Source organism: Melospiza melodia, chromosome 2 (assembly GCF_035770615.1).
Source record: "Melospiza melodia melodia isolate bMelMel2 chromosome 2, bMelMel2.pri, whole genome shotgun sequence".
In the NCBI taxonomy this organism is placed as follows: Eukaryota; Metazoa; Chordata; class Aves; order Passeriformes; family Passerellidae; genus Melospiza; species Melospiza melodia.
In genome coordinates, this window is record NC_086195.1 from 121,070,956 (window position 1) to 121,087,445 (window position 16,490).

Below are 16,490 nucleotides of genomic sequence, written 5' to 3' on the forward strand. Positions count from 1 at the left end.
ATTTTTCCTCTGCTCTGTTAGATAAATTGTGAGGTAAGTATGATGATAAATACATACAAGAACCTCTTCTCAAAAGCAGAGCTTTCAGAAGCCATGGAAATACTGCTTAAGACAACCCTTTGGAAATACTCTTCTGTGAAGTTAGCATCTAAAATAAATGGGTTGTAATTTTTTTGTCCTTTGTTATGGGAGTAAAAATCATTTTCTCTAATATGTGCTTAAACCATCTCTGTGAGCTTAGGGAAACGTTTTACCTGCTATTATATTTCTCTAGTAACAATTTAAAGCTGTAGTATTTTTATTATGTGAATCTGGCAGCATCTAAGACAGTACCCCTGTGAGAAGTTTTCAAAGAAGTGAGAGAATAAAATGGTGTGAAGGTTAAGCGTGCATGTTATAGTAAATTCTTCACAAGAAGAGGCTGAAAGAATTGGGATTGTTCAGCCTGGAGTAGAGAAGGCTCTGGGGTGACCTCACTGCAGCCTTCCAGTACCTAAAGGGAGCCTACAGGAAAATGGAGAGATACTATTTACAGGAGCTTGTAGTGACAAAACAAGGAGAAATTGATTCAAACTGAGAGTAGGTTTAGTTGAGGAAGAGCTTCTTTACTGTGAGGGTGGTGAGATGCTGGAAGAGGTTGCCCAGAGAAGCTGTGGATCCCCATGCCTGGAAGTGTTCAAGGCCAGGTTGGAGGGGGTTTTGAGCAACCTGCTGTAGTGGGAGGTGTCCTGCCCTTGGCAGGGAGCCTGTAAGTAGGTGGTCTTTGAAGTCCCATTCACCCCAAACTATTCTGTGATTCTATGATATGCTTCTTTGAGAGGCAGGTTTAGAAGAAAGGAAGGAATTGCCAGAACATAAATATTCCTGTGCATGTGTGCCAAAGGCCATATTCTATTTGTACTCAACAGCAATGTGTATGGGAAACTTGGGGCTGTGCTGCAGTGCAGGAATAACTTTCTTCCATTGGTGGAGGAAAGTATTTCTGTGAGCTGTCCTGAACAGGAGTTGGTTACTGGACTTGGCGCCTCCTTAGTGTCTTAATTGCTTCTTAAAGACTATTTATTCATCAAGTACTTGTTACTTGCCTATACTTCTGACACCTGTGCTTTCAAGTGTAGTACTTGACATACAGATACATACTCCAGAATGGATTTAATTCCAGCACAGATGTGTTCCTCTGGTGCTTTGAAATTCTAAGGCTGCTAGCCTTCTTGAGTGTTTGTTTTAGTTTGTCACCACAGTCCTGGAGAGGACATAGCACTTCTTACTGCTTGGCTTTGAAGGCTCTGCTGATGGGATACAGAAAAAGAGCCTTCCTGGGAATTAGATTTGGTGTTTTACTAAGCTGATGGACTATGAGTGTAGCAAGGAAATGTTACTAATCTCTAGGAGCAGTGAGCCTGCCAGCAGTGTTGTTAGGAGGACAATCCATGATTTTAAAGTGATCATCAGCTTGCCTTTTATGATTTTACAGGTGATTATAAATGGGAAGATTTCAAAGACAGAAAATTACTTATTGATAATTCTTTTGTTTGTTTATTGAAGATTTTCTATGAAAAATGCTCATCTTCTCTGAACCATCTAAGAAAACCTGAAGATGAGATTTTTTTTAAAAATAGGCATAAAAGAGGCCATTTGTTCTGATTATTATGTCTGCTTAAATGTGCCTTCCTGATCAGTAGTGTACAGAATCCATATAGGAATGATTTGGATTATTTTGGCTTTATTAAAAAGGTGTTGGTGCATTATTCCTTTATGAAGGGCACATGACTTTAAAGAATGTCTGAATGTTTGCAAATAATGTTAAACATAAGTGTGCTGATAATATCGTTCTTCACTCCATCCTAAATTTGCTTTCTTTCTGGATTTGAAACACAAGCCAACAACTCTGAACATGAAACACTTTTTTTTCTGTTTTTTTTTTTTTTTTACATTGGAAGTTGAAAAGTGATCTTGATAAGCACTTATTGTAGAGCCAACTCTCAGTCCTCATTCTTCTCTGATAGTCTCTTGCTTTTTGGTGCCATCTGCCCCCAGAAGTGTAAACTTTAATAGAGAATTTTTACTTTACTCTTTCTTTTTTTTAACAGAGAGCAAACCTGTCCATATTGAAGTCAAAGAACAAAATGAAGAGGACGATGAAGAGGAGGAGGAAGAGGAAGAGGAGGAAGAGGAAGAAGAGAGTGAAGAATCTGAAGACAGTGAAGGCAGTGAAGATGAGGATGAAAAGATTTCAGATGAGAGAGAGCCAGACTCCCAAGCTATTGGAAAACAATCTATGGAAAAGAAGCCCAGCAAGGAAATTAGCTCTGATTCTGAGTATGACTCTGACGATGACCGCACTAAGGAGGAGCGTGCTTATGACAAAGCTAAACGGAGAATTGAGGTATGAAGATACACTTGGATTCCTGTGTTGTATAACAAACTGATTAATTTTCAGCTTATTTTGTCAAATTTGTCAAAATGGTGGTTGTGTCAGGGCTAATATTTAGGCAGGTTCAGAAATTGTATTAATTAAGAAAAAAAATACTTTGTTTTGTGTGAAGATAAAGTTTTTTTTTTTAGGTAACTTGACCACAAAGGCGGCAGCTTAAGTGTTGTTGTGTTGTTCCACTCCACCTCTATATCCCTGCTGGAAAAAGAGGGTTTTGTTTTTTACAGATAGGTATTTTCAAGTTCTGAAAGATGTGTCTAAAGTGTTCAGTGCTTTCATGGCTGCTGATGTTCTTGGTTTCCTCACCCAAGGTGCTTGTTCAGAATGCACCTTCAGCAAAGCTACTGTTAATGCTTATAACAACTTTGCCTGCTAGACTGTTAGAAGAACCAACCAAACAAAAATGTAACTGTTAGTTAAAATTTTTTGATTTACCATAAGAGGGATGACAGACCTTAAATTTCCTTGAAAATGTAAGTCCTACAACTAACTCTGTGTTTGTGTGTATGTAATCAGGTGAAGAGGTGAACTGTGGTTTTTGATTTATACTTACCAATTTGTATGTGTCTTTTACATAGAAACGACGAGCTGAAAACAGCAAAAATATGAACACTGAAAAGCTCAGAGCACCAGTTATCTGTGTCCTGGGGCATGTAGACACGGGCAAGACCAAAATTTTAGATAAGGTAAGGTGTGGAGTGTGAAAGCACTGCCTGTACCTCTTGTTTAAGCATTTATTTCTTTGGTTGAAGACAGAAGGAATTAGAGTGTGCTCAAAAGTTTCTGGTCTTTTTTGTCTTTAGCTCCGCCACACTAATGTGCAGGACGGTGAAGCTGGTGGTATCACTCAGCAGATTGGTGCAACTAATGTTCCTCTTGAAGCTATTAATGAGCAAACTAAGATGGTGAAAAATGTAAGTTATAGCACTTCAACAACTGCATCTTAACAAAAATGAAATGTAGACTAATAAAGGCCTTGTGAGATTTCCTGGCATGGACAGATACTTCCCCCTGCTCTAATTTTGTGGTCTATTGTTTTTTAATTCTTATCATTCCCCCAGCAAAGGGCAGGCTGTCTCATTTTTCATACATTGGATTTCAGTTAATGCATTGCTGTTTCTTCAGAAAAATATGAAGATACTGTTCACTCTGTTCTGGACAGTGCACATATGTACACAGACTGCTTACTTGTCAGTATTTTGATTGTAAATTGAGACTCTTGAAGCCTCTTGAGTCTATTTTGTGTTGAAAACTTACCTTTTGCTGTGTGTACTGAAATTTGGCCAATTTCTGGGTGATGAATTTTATCGTGTTACTGACATAGTAACTGTTCTGTATCATTTGTTTTGGATACTATATCCTATTTTGCTTGCAGAAGCAACTGGCTGTAAAGCCTTGGTGTAGTAATGGTTTTTTCCAAGATTTAACTCAACTCAGTAAGCCAGTAAACTTGAGAGAGGAGAAAATAATCAAGCCAAGGATGGTACATCTCACTACCCTGAAATGGCTTTTCTTCTGTAGGCTGCCTTGTCTTACAGATTTTAGCTTAGCTTGTGGCCAGTTGGCACCTGGAATGTGCTGCATCATTTTTTTATGTTGAAATGACTGTTGACTGATTTGGTTTATAGAGAGTGCTGGCCTTAAAATATGTGTCTGGATTTTTCAAGTGCAGACTGTCAGTAATGTTGCCAGCTCTTATTTTGTTCTTTTTTCTTCTTGTGTAATTTCTACAAGATGGCTAATATTTTGAAATGTTAGTTTGACAGAGAGAACATAAAAATTCCAGGCATGCTGATAATCGACACTCCCGGACATGAGTCTTTCAGGTAAGGTTTTCTCACAATGTACTTCTCAGAACTGATGGCAAAAGCATCTGGAGATATTCCTAGCCAAGTGTGGTCTTTGCTTAATCCATTGTTTTAGTTCTCACTTGAAAAAAAGTCCGACAAAACCAACTTAAAGTAGAGGAATTAAGTGGATTTGCTTCATTTGCAGGTGCTTTTTATATCTGGTTAATTGCTGGCCTTTTATAGCTGATTAATTTTCTGCCTTCGTGCCAATTGAGCCATGAATATCTGAAAAAGCATGTAAATAAATAGTTAGTGTAAAAGGAAAGATGGAAGCAGGAAGCTAGCTGGAGGAAAAAAGGTGAGGATTTCAAGTGACCTAAGTACTCAAAAAATTAAAACTTTTTTCCTAGTTTCTCATTCATAGTGTCCCAGTTAAGGTAACTGATTTTGTAAGACTGGAAGTTACTAATTACCCAAGTCATCAGAGTCTTAGCAGAGATCAAATGCATTCTAGGAACACCAGTGGCATACAGGCAAGCCACTAAATCAGCTTTTAAGGGTAAAACATGACAAGCACAACTGAACTCACTGAGGTGAGATCTTGGATGAAATCTCAAAACAGAAGGATTAAGACTTTGATGTGACATTTTTCAGTAAAAACCTCTGTAAGCATTGAAATGCTGTGTTGTGGAGCACTTGGTAATGTTCAGATCAGTACCTTGGCATGGTGCCTCTTACAGCTTCTAGCCAGGTTTTGTTTGCCAACAAAGATGTGATGATAGTCTCTTTACCTTGTATTGTATAAAATGGTGATAGTCTTAGTGTTTATGCAGTAAATAAAAAAAGTTTTGTTCAGGTTTTACACTCCTGCTTTTCACTTTAGCTGTCTCAATTGTTGCTCAGAAAATGATCAGAACATATCTTGCATTGTAAAAATATATAATAATATGAAAACTTTCAGGATAATAATAATTTCTTAGTGTAATAATTTGTTACATTCATTATAATTTTCATTTAACAAAATACATCAAAGTGTCATTTGAATGGTTTACATTTTTGAGCGGAAATAACTGATGAGCTTTAGCTTGTTGTTTGGCAGTGTAAGTTTGACATTGTACTTGGTGTTTTTATATAGGTTCTGTTGCTAAATAACTGTTTCTTTTTTTCCCTGTCTTTTAATGTCACAGCAATCTAAGAAATAGAGGAAGCTCACTTTGTGATATTGCTATACTTGTAGTTGACATCATGCATGGTTTGGAACCACAGACAATTGAATCAATAAATCTGTTGAAATCGAAGAAATGCCCCTTTATAGTAGCTCTCAATAAGGTAGGATAGATTTTTTTATCCTAATAGTATATTTCTCCACTCTAATAGTGCATTTGGCTTTTGACAATTGTCTTTTTTCTTCCTTGAACTGGAACTTTTTTTGTGTAAAATCTGAAGGAGTAGTTCTTGGGTCCTGTTGTTGCCTTTTTGTGTCCTTGATACCACAGTGGCTCCACAGGAGCTTTGCAGAACAATCAGTTCTTGGAGTCCTGACTGGTAAATTTTCTTGCCTTATGTAACTTCTCCATATGATTCACCCTTCTGGAAGTTGTACTTCAATTGTGGTGTTTTTTCCTTGTGCCTACTTACATAGATTTGTGTCCATTTTCTGATAAAATTCCAACACAAGCTTCACCTTGTCAAGTCATACTTTATTTTAGCCACTGATACTGGTCAGTTTGACTTGAAGACAAACTGACTTTAGGCCATGGAGCAGTAACGTTATCACTGGTGGGAAGTGTTTTGGGCTTTGCAATATTAGATGGAAAATTTACCAGTTCTTTTCTGCCCTGTTTTTAAAATCCTCTGCATGAGAAATTACGCTGCCTGTTTGTGATGACTCAGTGAATTATTTTATATATACAGAAATCACTCATGTCCAATGACTTTGGAAGCCATCTGATATGCTGAGGGAGAGCTGTCAGAAGGCTATTTGTGTGCAGTGTAAAAATTGCAATATATTTCAAAAATGAAAGGAGCTTTAAGATGGAAGGTGGTTGGAACTGAGGAGGGCATTATCTCATTGCCAAAACCAGCCACTTTTTGAAAGAATACAAACAGCCCCTTGGATGGAGAGGTGTCCAGGCCTTGTGGCAGAGTAGTAGAGAGTTCTCTCTTGGTCAGATCTGAAGACCCAGCTGTTATTTGTTGCCATCAAAGGCCTACAGTGAGCCTGAAATTAAATAGCTATGAGCTCTTGCATTTTAAGTTATAGTTGTATTATTTGACCAGGTTATAATCAGTTTTCTTAAGATGTAGTTTTGATTTCTACAGCAAAGATAATTTTGGGCTAAGTCTGTCCTGTTTTGGCAGCTATGGTGGGGAAGTGTTTCTGAAATACTGTTGTGTCTTTTGAACAACCCCCTCTGGTCCCTTCTCTGTAGCAACATGGGACAGGGTCCATATTTACCAGTAAATTTTAGGAGTTCTTTATAAAACTAGTGTAGTCTCTTTTCAGGAAAAATCACTAACACCTCCATGGTTTTGGGGTTTTTTTGTGTGTATGTGAATCTATAAACAGGTCTCTTCTAATGTTTTATTTTAACCTTGGTGTAATTTATGCACATAAACTTTTTTCATATGAAAAAGATTACTATAGCTTGAATTTTTAACATCTGAAGTATCATTGCTGTCCTGCTATCCTGCCTGACATAAACAGAGCTAAATATAGCAGCCAAAGCAAATAAGAACACTTTAATTTGATTACTGGAGCAGATAGATGGCTGGTTAAGTTGGTTGATAAAGTATTTCTCACTGATGATGTGGCATAAGCATAAAGACACCCTTTAGTAAGCTGCATAAGATGACATACTGTTGTGTTTTCAAGATTGATAGGTTATATGACTGGAAAAAAAGTCCAGATACAGATGTAGCTGTTACCTTAAAGAAGCAGAAAAAGAATACAAAAGATGAATTTGAAGAACGTGCAAAAGCTATCATAGTGGAATTTGCAAAACAGGTAGGTTGGAATATTCAATGTTCTTTGCTTAAAAGTGCTAGTGAAGAGGTGTGTGGTGGTGTGGTTTGTTTTGGGTGAATGGGTAGTTTTTGTTTTGTTTTTTTTAACCCGTTCTTCAAAACGACTTGAAATATCAAGAAAGCCGTTGCATCTCTCCTGACATATTGGTGTTAACTCTTATAAATCAAACTTTGTTGCTTTTACATTTTGCATAATTTTAACTGCTCTTTTCTTACTGCTGGTTTGGAGAAAAATAGCTAATTTCTGTGCTTGGTCAATAGAGTTATGAATAGCAGTTGAGTTTTCTGTCACTGTTCTCTTTCTCTTTGGGAATAGCCTGAGAGAATCCCATCTGTCTCTTTCTCTTGGATGCTGGCAGGGTATGAATCACATCAGTTCTGGGAACTTCCTCTGTTGGTGACATAAAACGCTATCTAGAAGCTAGATGGGGTAATTAGACTTGTAGAATTATCCCATACTGCTTCCCAGTGTGGATTGAGGCTTCAGTCCACACTTGGAAGCAGTATGGGATAATTCTGTTCCATAGCATGCTGTGGGTAACAGTGTTGGCTTTTTAAATTGGGATTTTAAAAATGCAGTGGCATTTGCCTGGGGTTGAATGTTACTGTCAATACTGCTGTGTATTTGTGCTTTTCCCTATGTAACTGTTAATCCTGATTGCAGGGCTTGAACGCTGCCTTGTTTTATGAGAATAAGGATCCCCGCACTTTTGTTTCTCTTGTACCTACCTCTGCTCACACAGGGGATGGCATGGGCAGTCTGATAGCTCTTCTGGTTGAGCTCACACAAACCATGCTGACCAAGAGACTGGCTGAGTGTCAGGAGCTGAGAGCTCAAGTCATGGAGGTAATACAGCAACCCTTTCTTGAAATTCATATAGAAATTCCTCCCTTCCCTGCATCTCTCCTTCTGGTAAAAACTGTGTTTGCAGTGCTTAAATAGGAAGTGAATTTTTCCCCCTTTCATTCAGGTGAAAGCACTGCCGGGCATGGGCACGACCATAGATGTTATTCTGATTAATGGACGTCTGAGAGAAGGAGACACCATTATTGTTCCTGGGGTAGAAGGTCCTATTGTGACTCAGATCAGAGGTCTGCTGCTGCCTCCTCCTATGAAGGAGCTGCGAGTTAAGGTATGGCAGCTGTTACTGCACTGACATTTAGAACCAGGAAAAAATTAAATCAAACTTTATAAAAAGAGAATGTAGTAGAACGTGGTTATAATAATGGTATCTAAAGGGGGTTTCAAGGGGAATGCAGGGGAAATCTGGTGTCTTTTTTGAAAATGTATTTGTATGTTTGTATTGGGGTGTGTGTTGTCACAGCAGTGGCAAAGAGATCAGGGAATTACCTTGCAGTGAGGATTAGGGTGTGTATGCTTTAAGAAGGGATTCAGGTATGTGGCTACATGTGAGAGGGAGATGCCCATCTCAAATGGAAACTGGAGTGTACTGGTACAGCAACTTCATGTTTTTTTAGTAACAAAAACCATATACACTTACATTTGAAAAAAGTGAACACATGAGTTTTTAGGGCTGGTTGGTGAGTGGCAGTGGCCAGGACTTCTGCAGAATCTGCAGCCTCTTGGTGCTTTCAAGAGTTGTAGGTTCTGCTGCCCTTATTAGCCTGAGGAGAGGCCCTGAATTTAAAATCCTTCCTGCCTGGCTTTCCTTGAAATGAGGAGACACAGAATCAAAAAGCTGTAAATAAATTAATATGTATATTAAGATTAATGCATGCAGTTCAAAGATGATGAAAGAACTGCTTTGATGTTTCCTGTGTAAAAGGGAAGGAATTAATGTCTGCACAGACTTGTTTTAAGGCAAAGAAAACCATATAGATAACCTAGGTGAATGTAATAGGATAAACCTTTCAGGTTTGGGAGCCCTGAGCAGGGGAAGTAAACATAGGGTAGCTGTTGGGCTTTTTTGATGCAGGCAGTGAGGATGCATTTTGATTCAGCTTGTTCATGTGGAATTGTCATCTTTGAAATAAGACCCAGATTCTTGGAGTGGAGGGCTAAAGGACAGAGGTTTGCAGGATCAAAGTGCTTATTGAGGAAGGAAGCTGCCTTGCAGTTTTAAGAAAAGGATGGGACATCCAAATAAAAAATTAGGAAACAAACCAGAAAATCCTTCCAACATCAATTTAAAGATCTTCAGAAATAACTGGTTTTGTTATGTCTTAGAGCCATGCCCCGAGTGTGACATCTTTGAGGTTCCCCTGGATGGGGAGAGAACCTGGGGAATTGTACATGGAATTAAGCACATGAGAAGGCTGGATGGCCTCCAGTGGGAGAGTGAGACAGCCCTTCCTGCAGAGAGGCTTGGGCTGTGTGTCAGCTAAGCTTCAGTGTTTTTGTTAAATTGTTAACATCTTCCCATCACTTACCTAGGGGGCTGAATTTGTGGGTCTTATTAGTGAGTAGATGCCTATTGTTGCTTGCTTTTTTCTAGTACATGTTCCTTTTTGGCCCCCTTCTCTGCTTTGAGATTTCCCTGTGCCCTGCCCACCTTGGCAAAGGTGCAGGGGGTATCTGAAGGAGCAGGAGGACTGAAAGGTGCAAGTGCAAAGCAAAGACAATCATGATGAAAGTTGGGAGCTGCTGCACTTCACTGCTCCCTGCTGTGTTCTTCTGCTGCTCAGCACAGAACTCTGTGCTAGTGTGTATATTCTCTTTTTCAGAACCAGTATGAAAAGCACAAAGAGGTTGTTGCTGCTCAAGGTGTGAAGATTCTTGGGAAAGATTTGGAAAAAACCTTGGCTGGTTTGCCATTGCTTGTAGCTCATAAAGAGGATGAAGTCCCAGTCCTCAAGGTGAGGTGGCTGATGTTGAACACACTTGAGGGTAACTTGAGCTCTCTGGTGGTGAAACTCAAATGTGAGAGCTCAGTTTGCAAATAACTGGGTTTTTTGGTTGTTTTAAAAACTGTTCCAGTAACATGTTTTGTGCCCGTGTGAAGCTTTGGTGGTTTGATATTTTTAGTATCTTGACCATTAGCTTTTTTCCTGATATTTTGCTGGGGTGTCTCTGCTGCTAGAATAAGGTTTGAAAACAAGTATCATGGCATAGTTTGGCTCTGTGAATTACTGATTTGGTATTTGTAGTAAATAGTGGATATATTCTAATCAAATTATATTAGGTACGTATCTACTAGTGGAGTTCTGCAAACTCTCCTAATTGCAAAGCTAATTCAAGACCTTTGGAATAAATTTCTTTTTGTGACATGTTAAAAATGGTAGAGGAAAGGATGTAGCTATCCTAAAGTCAAAACTGCTCTGTGTGTTTTGCTTCTCCAAAGGCAGGAAGTTAGTTTGCTAATTCACTTTTAATTTACATGTTGCCAATTTACATGTTGCTAGTTTACTTTTAATCATAGTCTTCCTTTAGTCTTCTGTCTATTTATTTGTGCCTTTTAAGGGAGGTTAAACTTTTGGGATGTCCAAACACAGACCTTACTGCTGGGTCTGTACGAGTATTTACTTCAAGTGGTAGTAGATATACAATGGCTAAAAGTCAATGGCAAAACCCATCCATCTGCCAGAGGAAGAGACTTTCGTGTTTGAGGTTAGAAGGCATAGGCTCTAAAACAATGTGGTTTTTTTCACTTCTCTAAAAGCAACAAATTGGCTTTGCTGCTCTTGCATCCTGTTTGGTACCCAGGCCTAAAGAGTGTTCAGGATCCTTTCCAGCTCGTGGTTTTAGGTGTCAGCTTTTGTTATTGATCTCCAGGCAGCCAAGGCATTGCCACACAATGTGGGCCCTGTGTTTGCTCAGCCTTGCCAGCAGAAACTTGTACTGCTGGGGAAAGTGATGTGAGGTCTGCAGAGAGATGTTACCAGCTCTGAAGGTGCTCAGTTTTATATGATCATCTTCCCACAAAATCCTCAGGTCTAGTTCAGCTCAGGCTTCTCTAATGCCAGAAACAGTCAGTATCTCACAGGCTGTGTATGATTTACACTGCAGCTCTGTCCCTTGGGACCTATCACCATGGCTGTTGCCTGTTTTCAGCAGCTCATGAACAGGAAGATTTTGTACCCTGAGGCATAAATAGCAATAGAACTAAAACTTGTTTTCTCTCCTTTTTTTTTTTCCTAAAGGATGAACTAATACATGAACTGAAGCAAACACTGAATGCAATCAAATTAGAAGAGAAAGGTGTTTATGTCCAGGCTTCTACTTTAGGCTCTTTAGAAGCATTACTTGAATTTCTTAAAACATCAGAAGTGCCAGTAAGTACTACTGTGCTTTGTCTGATGCCATTGATTCTGTGTTTAGTCAGTAAATGTTTCCTTTTCACTCAGAGATTAGTGACTTGATTTTTGTGGCTTTCTTCAACAGTATTCAGGAATAAATATTGGTCCTGTCCATAAAAAAGATGTTATGAAGGCCTCAGTGATGCTGGAGCACGACCCACAGTGAGTACCTTTGCTGTGCACAGGCTGCTCTGCTCTGGGGAGCCCTGTGCTGAGCCGCTGTTCCCGCAGGTACGCCGTCATCCTGGCGTTCGACGTGCGGATTGAGCGGGACGCGCAGGAGATGGCCGACAGCTTAGGAGTTCGCATCTTCAGTGCTGAAATCATTTATCACTTGTTTGATGCCTTCACAAAATACAGACAAGATTACAAAAAGCAGAAACAAGAGGAATTCAAGTAAGTATGAGCAGTTGTCTTCTGGGTGTTTCCCAAATAAGTGTCTCTCTTATTTTAGTATAAATGAAGCTGTATTTAACTACTTGTTTCCTTATTACTTGGCATATGGTTCTGATGGAAAGGGAGGAGAGGAGGAAGATGGTAGGATGATAAATTGATAGTTTTCAAGAATTCAGTGTTCCAGTCTAGTTGTTTAGGTCTGGATTAGGCCTAGTGAGGTGAGAGCTGTGAAAGTTGTGCAGCAGATGCAGGATTCAGCTAGAACTGTTGTGTAATATGGAGTGTTTTTATTACAGTTTGCTTTCTGTACTTGGCTTCTCTTCCTAGATTGTGGCAGATGCGTTAGTCTTGCAGAGTTAAAAAAACAAAACTAAGAGGATTTGGATTCTATTGTTTCATGTTCACGTGATCCCAGTGTAGAGGGTTTAATTCTGACTGCAGTAACATGAATATGTAATCATTCAAAGATTTATAGGGACCCAAAATTAATTTTTACCATCATGTGTCATTGGGTGGCCTTCAGTAAAATAAGGACAATCAAAATAAATGAAAATGTGTTTAGTTTCATATTGATCCCAACTTGAGTTTGTTTAGCTCAGTTTCTAAATGTATTTGTTCACTTGGCAAAAAAAACCCCTTGACATTCTGGAGTTCAGGCAACAACATTTCTATTCCTGTGTTTATGTGAGGCTATAATTACACTGTAAAATTACTACTCCTTTGGTCTTGGTCTGAGTTGAGCACTCAAGCCTGTCAAATTAAAATCCATGCCAGGCATGAATGATTATTACTCCCTGTAGTTCTTGAAGAACAGGTGTGGACTAGAATTAGCAAGACTGGTAAAGAGGTTTTTTCCTGCTTTTCTCCAAGTAACACCCCTGGAATGAATGCCCAAGAAGTGTGGGAGAAGGCAGAGCTGTTAATGATACACTGGAACAGTGGATGTATGTTTCAAAGTGCCTTTTTTTGTCACCTTCCAGGCATATAGCAGTGTTTCCATGCAAGTTGAAAATACTCCCTCAGTTCATTTTCAACTCTCGTGACCCAATAGTGATGGGTGTTGTGGTTGAGGCCGGCCAGGTGAAGCAGGGGACTCCCATGTGTGTACCTAGCAAAAATGTAAGTAAGGGCCTCTTCCCACTGCATGTTTGATCCAGCTGGTACTTCCTGGGATGATGCTCCTCGGAGTGCTTGCATGCTTTTCCCTTGCACAGATTGCTGGTGGGAGATGAGGGTCAGACCTGCAGATCAAGTCTTTCTTCTGGTGCTCAAATATCTCACTGCACTCTGCCAGGAGAGTTGAGCCCTGGAGCAGGGCACAGGAAGTGTAGCTGGAGGGCACGTGCCAGTTCTGTGCTGTGGTATTGAGTAATGGGCAAAATTGTCCTACCTGGCAGCTAAAAAGGGGGAGAAGCAGCTCTTGACCTTTTAAGGGCTAACCAGTTGATATCCCAGATGGGCTGTGGGAGGTTGGTGTCCCTGTCCTTCTCAGGATGGAGCACTTGCTGTGCTGTACATTTGGCTTGCCTGTGCTGAGGTGGCCACACTTCCTGCAGCAAGTCTGTGCCTCCAAACAGGAGTTTAGAGAAGGGTGCACACACAGAGGTTTGGTGGATGTGTTACAGCTGCTTCATTGTATTACAGTTTGTTGAAATTGGAATAGTCACAAGTATTGAAATAAACCACAAACCAGTGGATGTGGCAAAGAAAGGCCAAGAAGTTTGTGTTAAAATAGAACCTATTCCTGGGGAATCACCTAAAATGTATGGACGACATTTTGAAGCAACAGATATCCTCGTCAGCAAGGTAAGAGCAGTCTGTGTTTGTGGAAAGGCCTTAGGACAGAGTGGCAGCTTGCCTGAAGTGAAATGTAGCATGAAGCCTCAGAGACAGGGGAGGAGCCTTCAGTCACAGACTGACTTTCACTGGGGAGGGTGTGTGTGGCATCGTGCAGCCCAGGCCTGTGGAGCTGGGGTGTGAGGTGTGTAGTGCTGCCCCTGCAGAGGCCCGAGGAAGGAGGTGCTGTGGCTGCAAAGACCTTGCAGCTCAGAGCACCTGAGAGGGCAAAATGCCACACTCACTATTGCCAGCTGTTTGTACACAGAGCTCAGCAGTCCCCCGGGGCACCACAGCCTGTCCTGAAATTGCACAACCAGCACTCCTCCAGTTGCTCTGACTGTGGGGCACTGGGCTTGAATGAGGAGATGATCCTTTGCTTCATCTTTTGCTGTTGGAAGTGAAGCCACAGCTCTCCACCTTCCCAACTGCTTTAGTCACTGTGTCATAGGACACCTCCTGCCACACACGTGCCAGGGGTGTGTGCCCACGAATGAAGGGCCAGCAGGGCCTGGGAGAGGGACAGGCTGGGGTTGCTGGTCCTGTAGGCCCTGGTGGAAGCAGGAGACTCCCCAGTTCCTGCCTTACTGTCCAGCTGCAGCCCCTCTAGCCCAGATAAGGGACATGGTGTGAGAAGAAATGAAGGGAAACAAATAGGTTGGGTCATTCAGCTGCTGGGCTTAATGAAGCAAATGGGGGCTTAGAATGAGTTCAGCTGCTGTGCAGATTGCCCTAACTTCAGAGCACCTGTTTGCAGTGAGCTGCTGTCCATTCCTGTGTGTTTCTGATGGGCTTGTCTCGTGTGTTACAGATCAGCCGTCAGTCCATCGATGCTCTGAAGGACTGGTTCAGGGATGAGATGCAGAAGTCTGACTGGCAGCTTATAGTAGAACTGAAGAAAGTATTTGAAATCATCTAGATAACTTTTACAGCAATGGGGAGGCAGGAATAAATGCACTCTTCCTGTTACTAAAAAGTTACCAACAAAGTCCTGTATTGAAGACAGTGTTGGATATATGTTTGGGAGGAAAATATGTGGATAAAATGTTTTCCATGAGAAACCAAGAAATTTACACTGGTTTGACAGTGGTCAATTTACATGTTCCCATGGTTCCAATGTGCCTGTTCACCTCTCCTACTACCCTTCCTAATACTGGCTGCTGTTTTAAAGTTTGCCCTTCCCTCTCTTACACCTTCCTTCCACCCTTTTTCCCTCCTTCTCTCCAAAATAAAATAAATTGAATTTTTATTACAGAACTAAAGCTCTTTCACTTTTATACTGATGAGAGCAGTACTGCAGTATTTGATTAACCAAGCTTCTGCAGACTTTGTGATTCTCGGGACATTTTTGATGTAAGAAATACTTCTTTATTTATGCATACCTCTTTCCTTGACTTTCTTTTCCAACATTCTTCTGCTTTGTGCCTCTAGAGTTTTTTTAATAGAAAATTAGGCAATTGGGTATCTCTGTATTTGCTTTGTGTGAAACAATTGTTGTAAAAGCATAGCTGCCCACCTTTTACTGCTTGTACAGTTCATGGAAGTCAACTGTAATCATTATAATGCAGAGCCACAAATAAAGGAGATGGACACAGCAGCCCATTTGTTTTACAGTTTGCTTCGGTAATCCAAATTTCACTTCATGGGCTGTGGCAGGTGTGGAAAGGCCAGGCAGGGCCCCTCTTGCCTCCCTGTGCTTGGCTGAAGGGCAGAGGCTGTTCCAGCAAAGGCGTTTCCTCCAGAATGCACTTCCTGGTGCTCAGGCACGGGAGGGGCAGGCCAGGTGCTTAGCACCGAACTCCCAGGTCAGAGCAGGGATCTCTTCTCCAGCTGCTGCTCAGGGTGTGAGCTCCTGCCACCGGCTGCCAGCCCGGAGCTGTGACTGTGGACCTGCATCACAGCTGGGGCGCCACCCGACGCCGTGGGACTGACCAGCTCCAGCGTGGATGTCTGTGATGTTTGACCAGGAGCCAGTCTGCAATCCCAGCACTCTCCTGCCCCCCTCCCCCTCTGCCTCCCTGCCCGGCATGACAGCTTGATGGATTCTTTCTGAGGCTGTCTCTGGGTAACTCACAGCTCATGCTGATGGGAGCAAAACAAACATTCTTCAAAAGCACAAGCTGAAACAAAATTGAGCATTATTCATGCAGCTGAGATTTTTAGTGTTTAAGATATTTACAAGAGTTTAACATTCAACACGCAGTTTGATCAGATTTCTTCTGTCACTTGGATTACGTTTTTGGTTGAAAAATCTGAATGTTTTGATTGAGACTATGTCGACTCCGTTACAAAAGAACATTTAGTAACTCACCTCCTTTGCAAATGGAATTTAACTTTCTGGATTTTTTTTTTGTTAGACTTTAAACTTGCCATTGAAAAGGACCTTTTCACTATGGTTCGTGTGTGGTGCAACTTCCCATCAGTGGGTGAACACAATGATCAGAGAGAGGAGACTGCATTTAATTGTTAAAATTTTCTTTTGCAAACTATGCAATCATGAAAACTACACTAATAAAAAGTTCTTCAGAACACAGATGTCTAAAGAGTGTGGTCAACGTATTCTTCTTTGTTCCCTCAAATCCCTAAGGGTGTTCTTCCCATAGGTAAAATCTCCAGGAAACAGATATGCTCCTTTGGCAGGCTCCTGTTGTGGAACTTAAAACAGCCTGACAATTAATGCTGAGTCCTTTTAAAGATGCCAATTGTACATCTGTCTGAGAGCCAGTTCCTCAAACCTGACTGGTAAACTA

General features: G+C 40.8%; 1 protein-coding gene across 2 annotated transcripts in view; it reads left to right on the top strand.

Annotated features, from left to right (window-relative positions):
- Positions 1–16,283, top strand: part of EIF5B (eukaryotic translation initiation factor 5B) — a 35,783-nt gene extending 19,500 nt beyond the window's left edge. For both annotated transcript variants that reach the window (XM_063149777.1, XM_063149778.1), the window contains exons 10-24: positions 2,091–2,386; positions 3,013–3,120; positions 3,238–3,348; positions 4,193–4,260; positions 5,412–5,553; positions 7,100–7,231; positions 7,916–8,098; positions 8,223–8,384; positions 9,937–10,068; positions 11,353–11,484; positions 11,594–11,670; positions 11,740–11,904; positions 12,885–13,023; positions 13,549–13,710; positions 14,552–16,283. In XM_063149777.1, coding sequence (XP_063005847.1) covers positions 2,091–2,386; positions 3,013–3,120; positions 3,238–3,348; positions 4,193–4,260; positions 5,412–5,553; positions 7,100–7,231; positions 7,916–8,098; positions 8,223–8,384; positions 9,937–10,068; positions 11,353–11,484; positions 11,594–11,670; positions 11,740–11,904; positions 12,885–13,023; positions 13,549–13,710; positions 14,552–14,659 — 2,117 coding nt within the window. In that variant the 3' untranslated portion in view covers positions 14,660–16,283. The remainder of the gene's footprint in view (positions 1–2,090; positions 2,387–3,012; positions 3,121–3,237; positions 3,349–4,192; positions 4,261–5,411; positions 5,554–7,099; positions 7,232–7,915; positions 8,099–8,222; positions 8,385–9,936; positions 10,069–11,352; positions 11,485–11,593; positions 11,671–11,739; positions 11,905–12,884; positions 13,024–13,548; positions 13,711–14,551) is intronic.
- Positions 16,284–16,490: the final 207 nt, after the last annotated feature.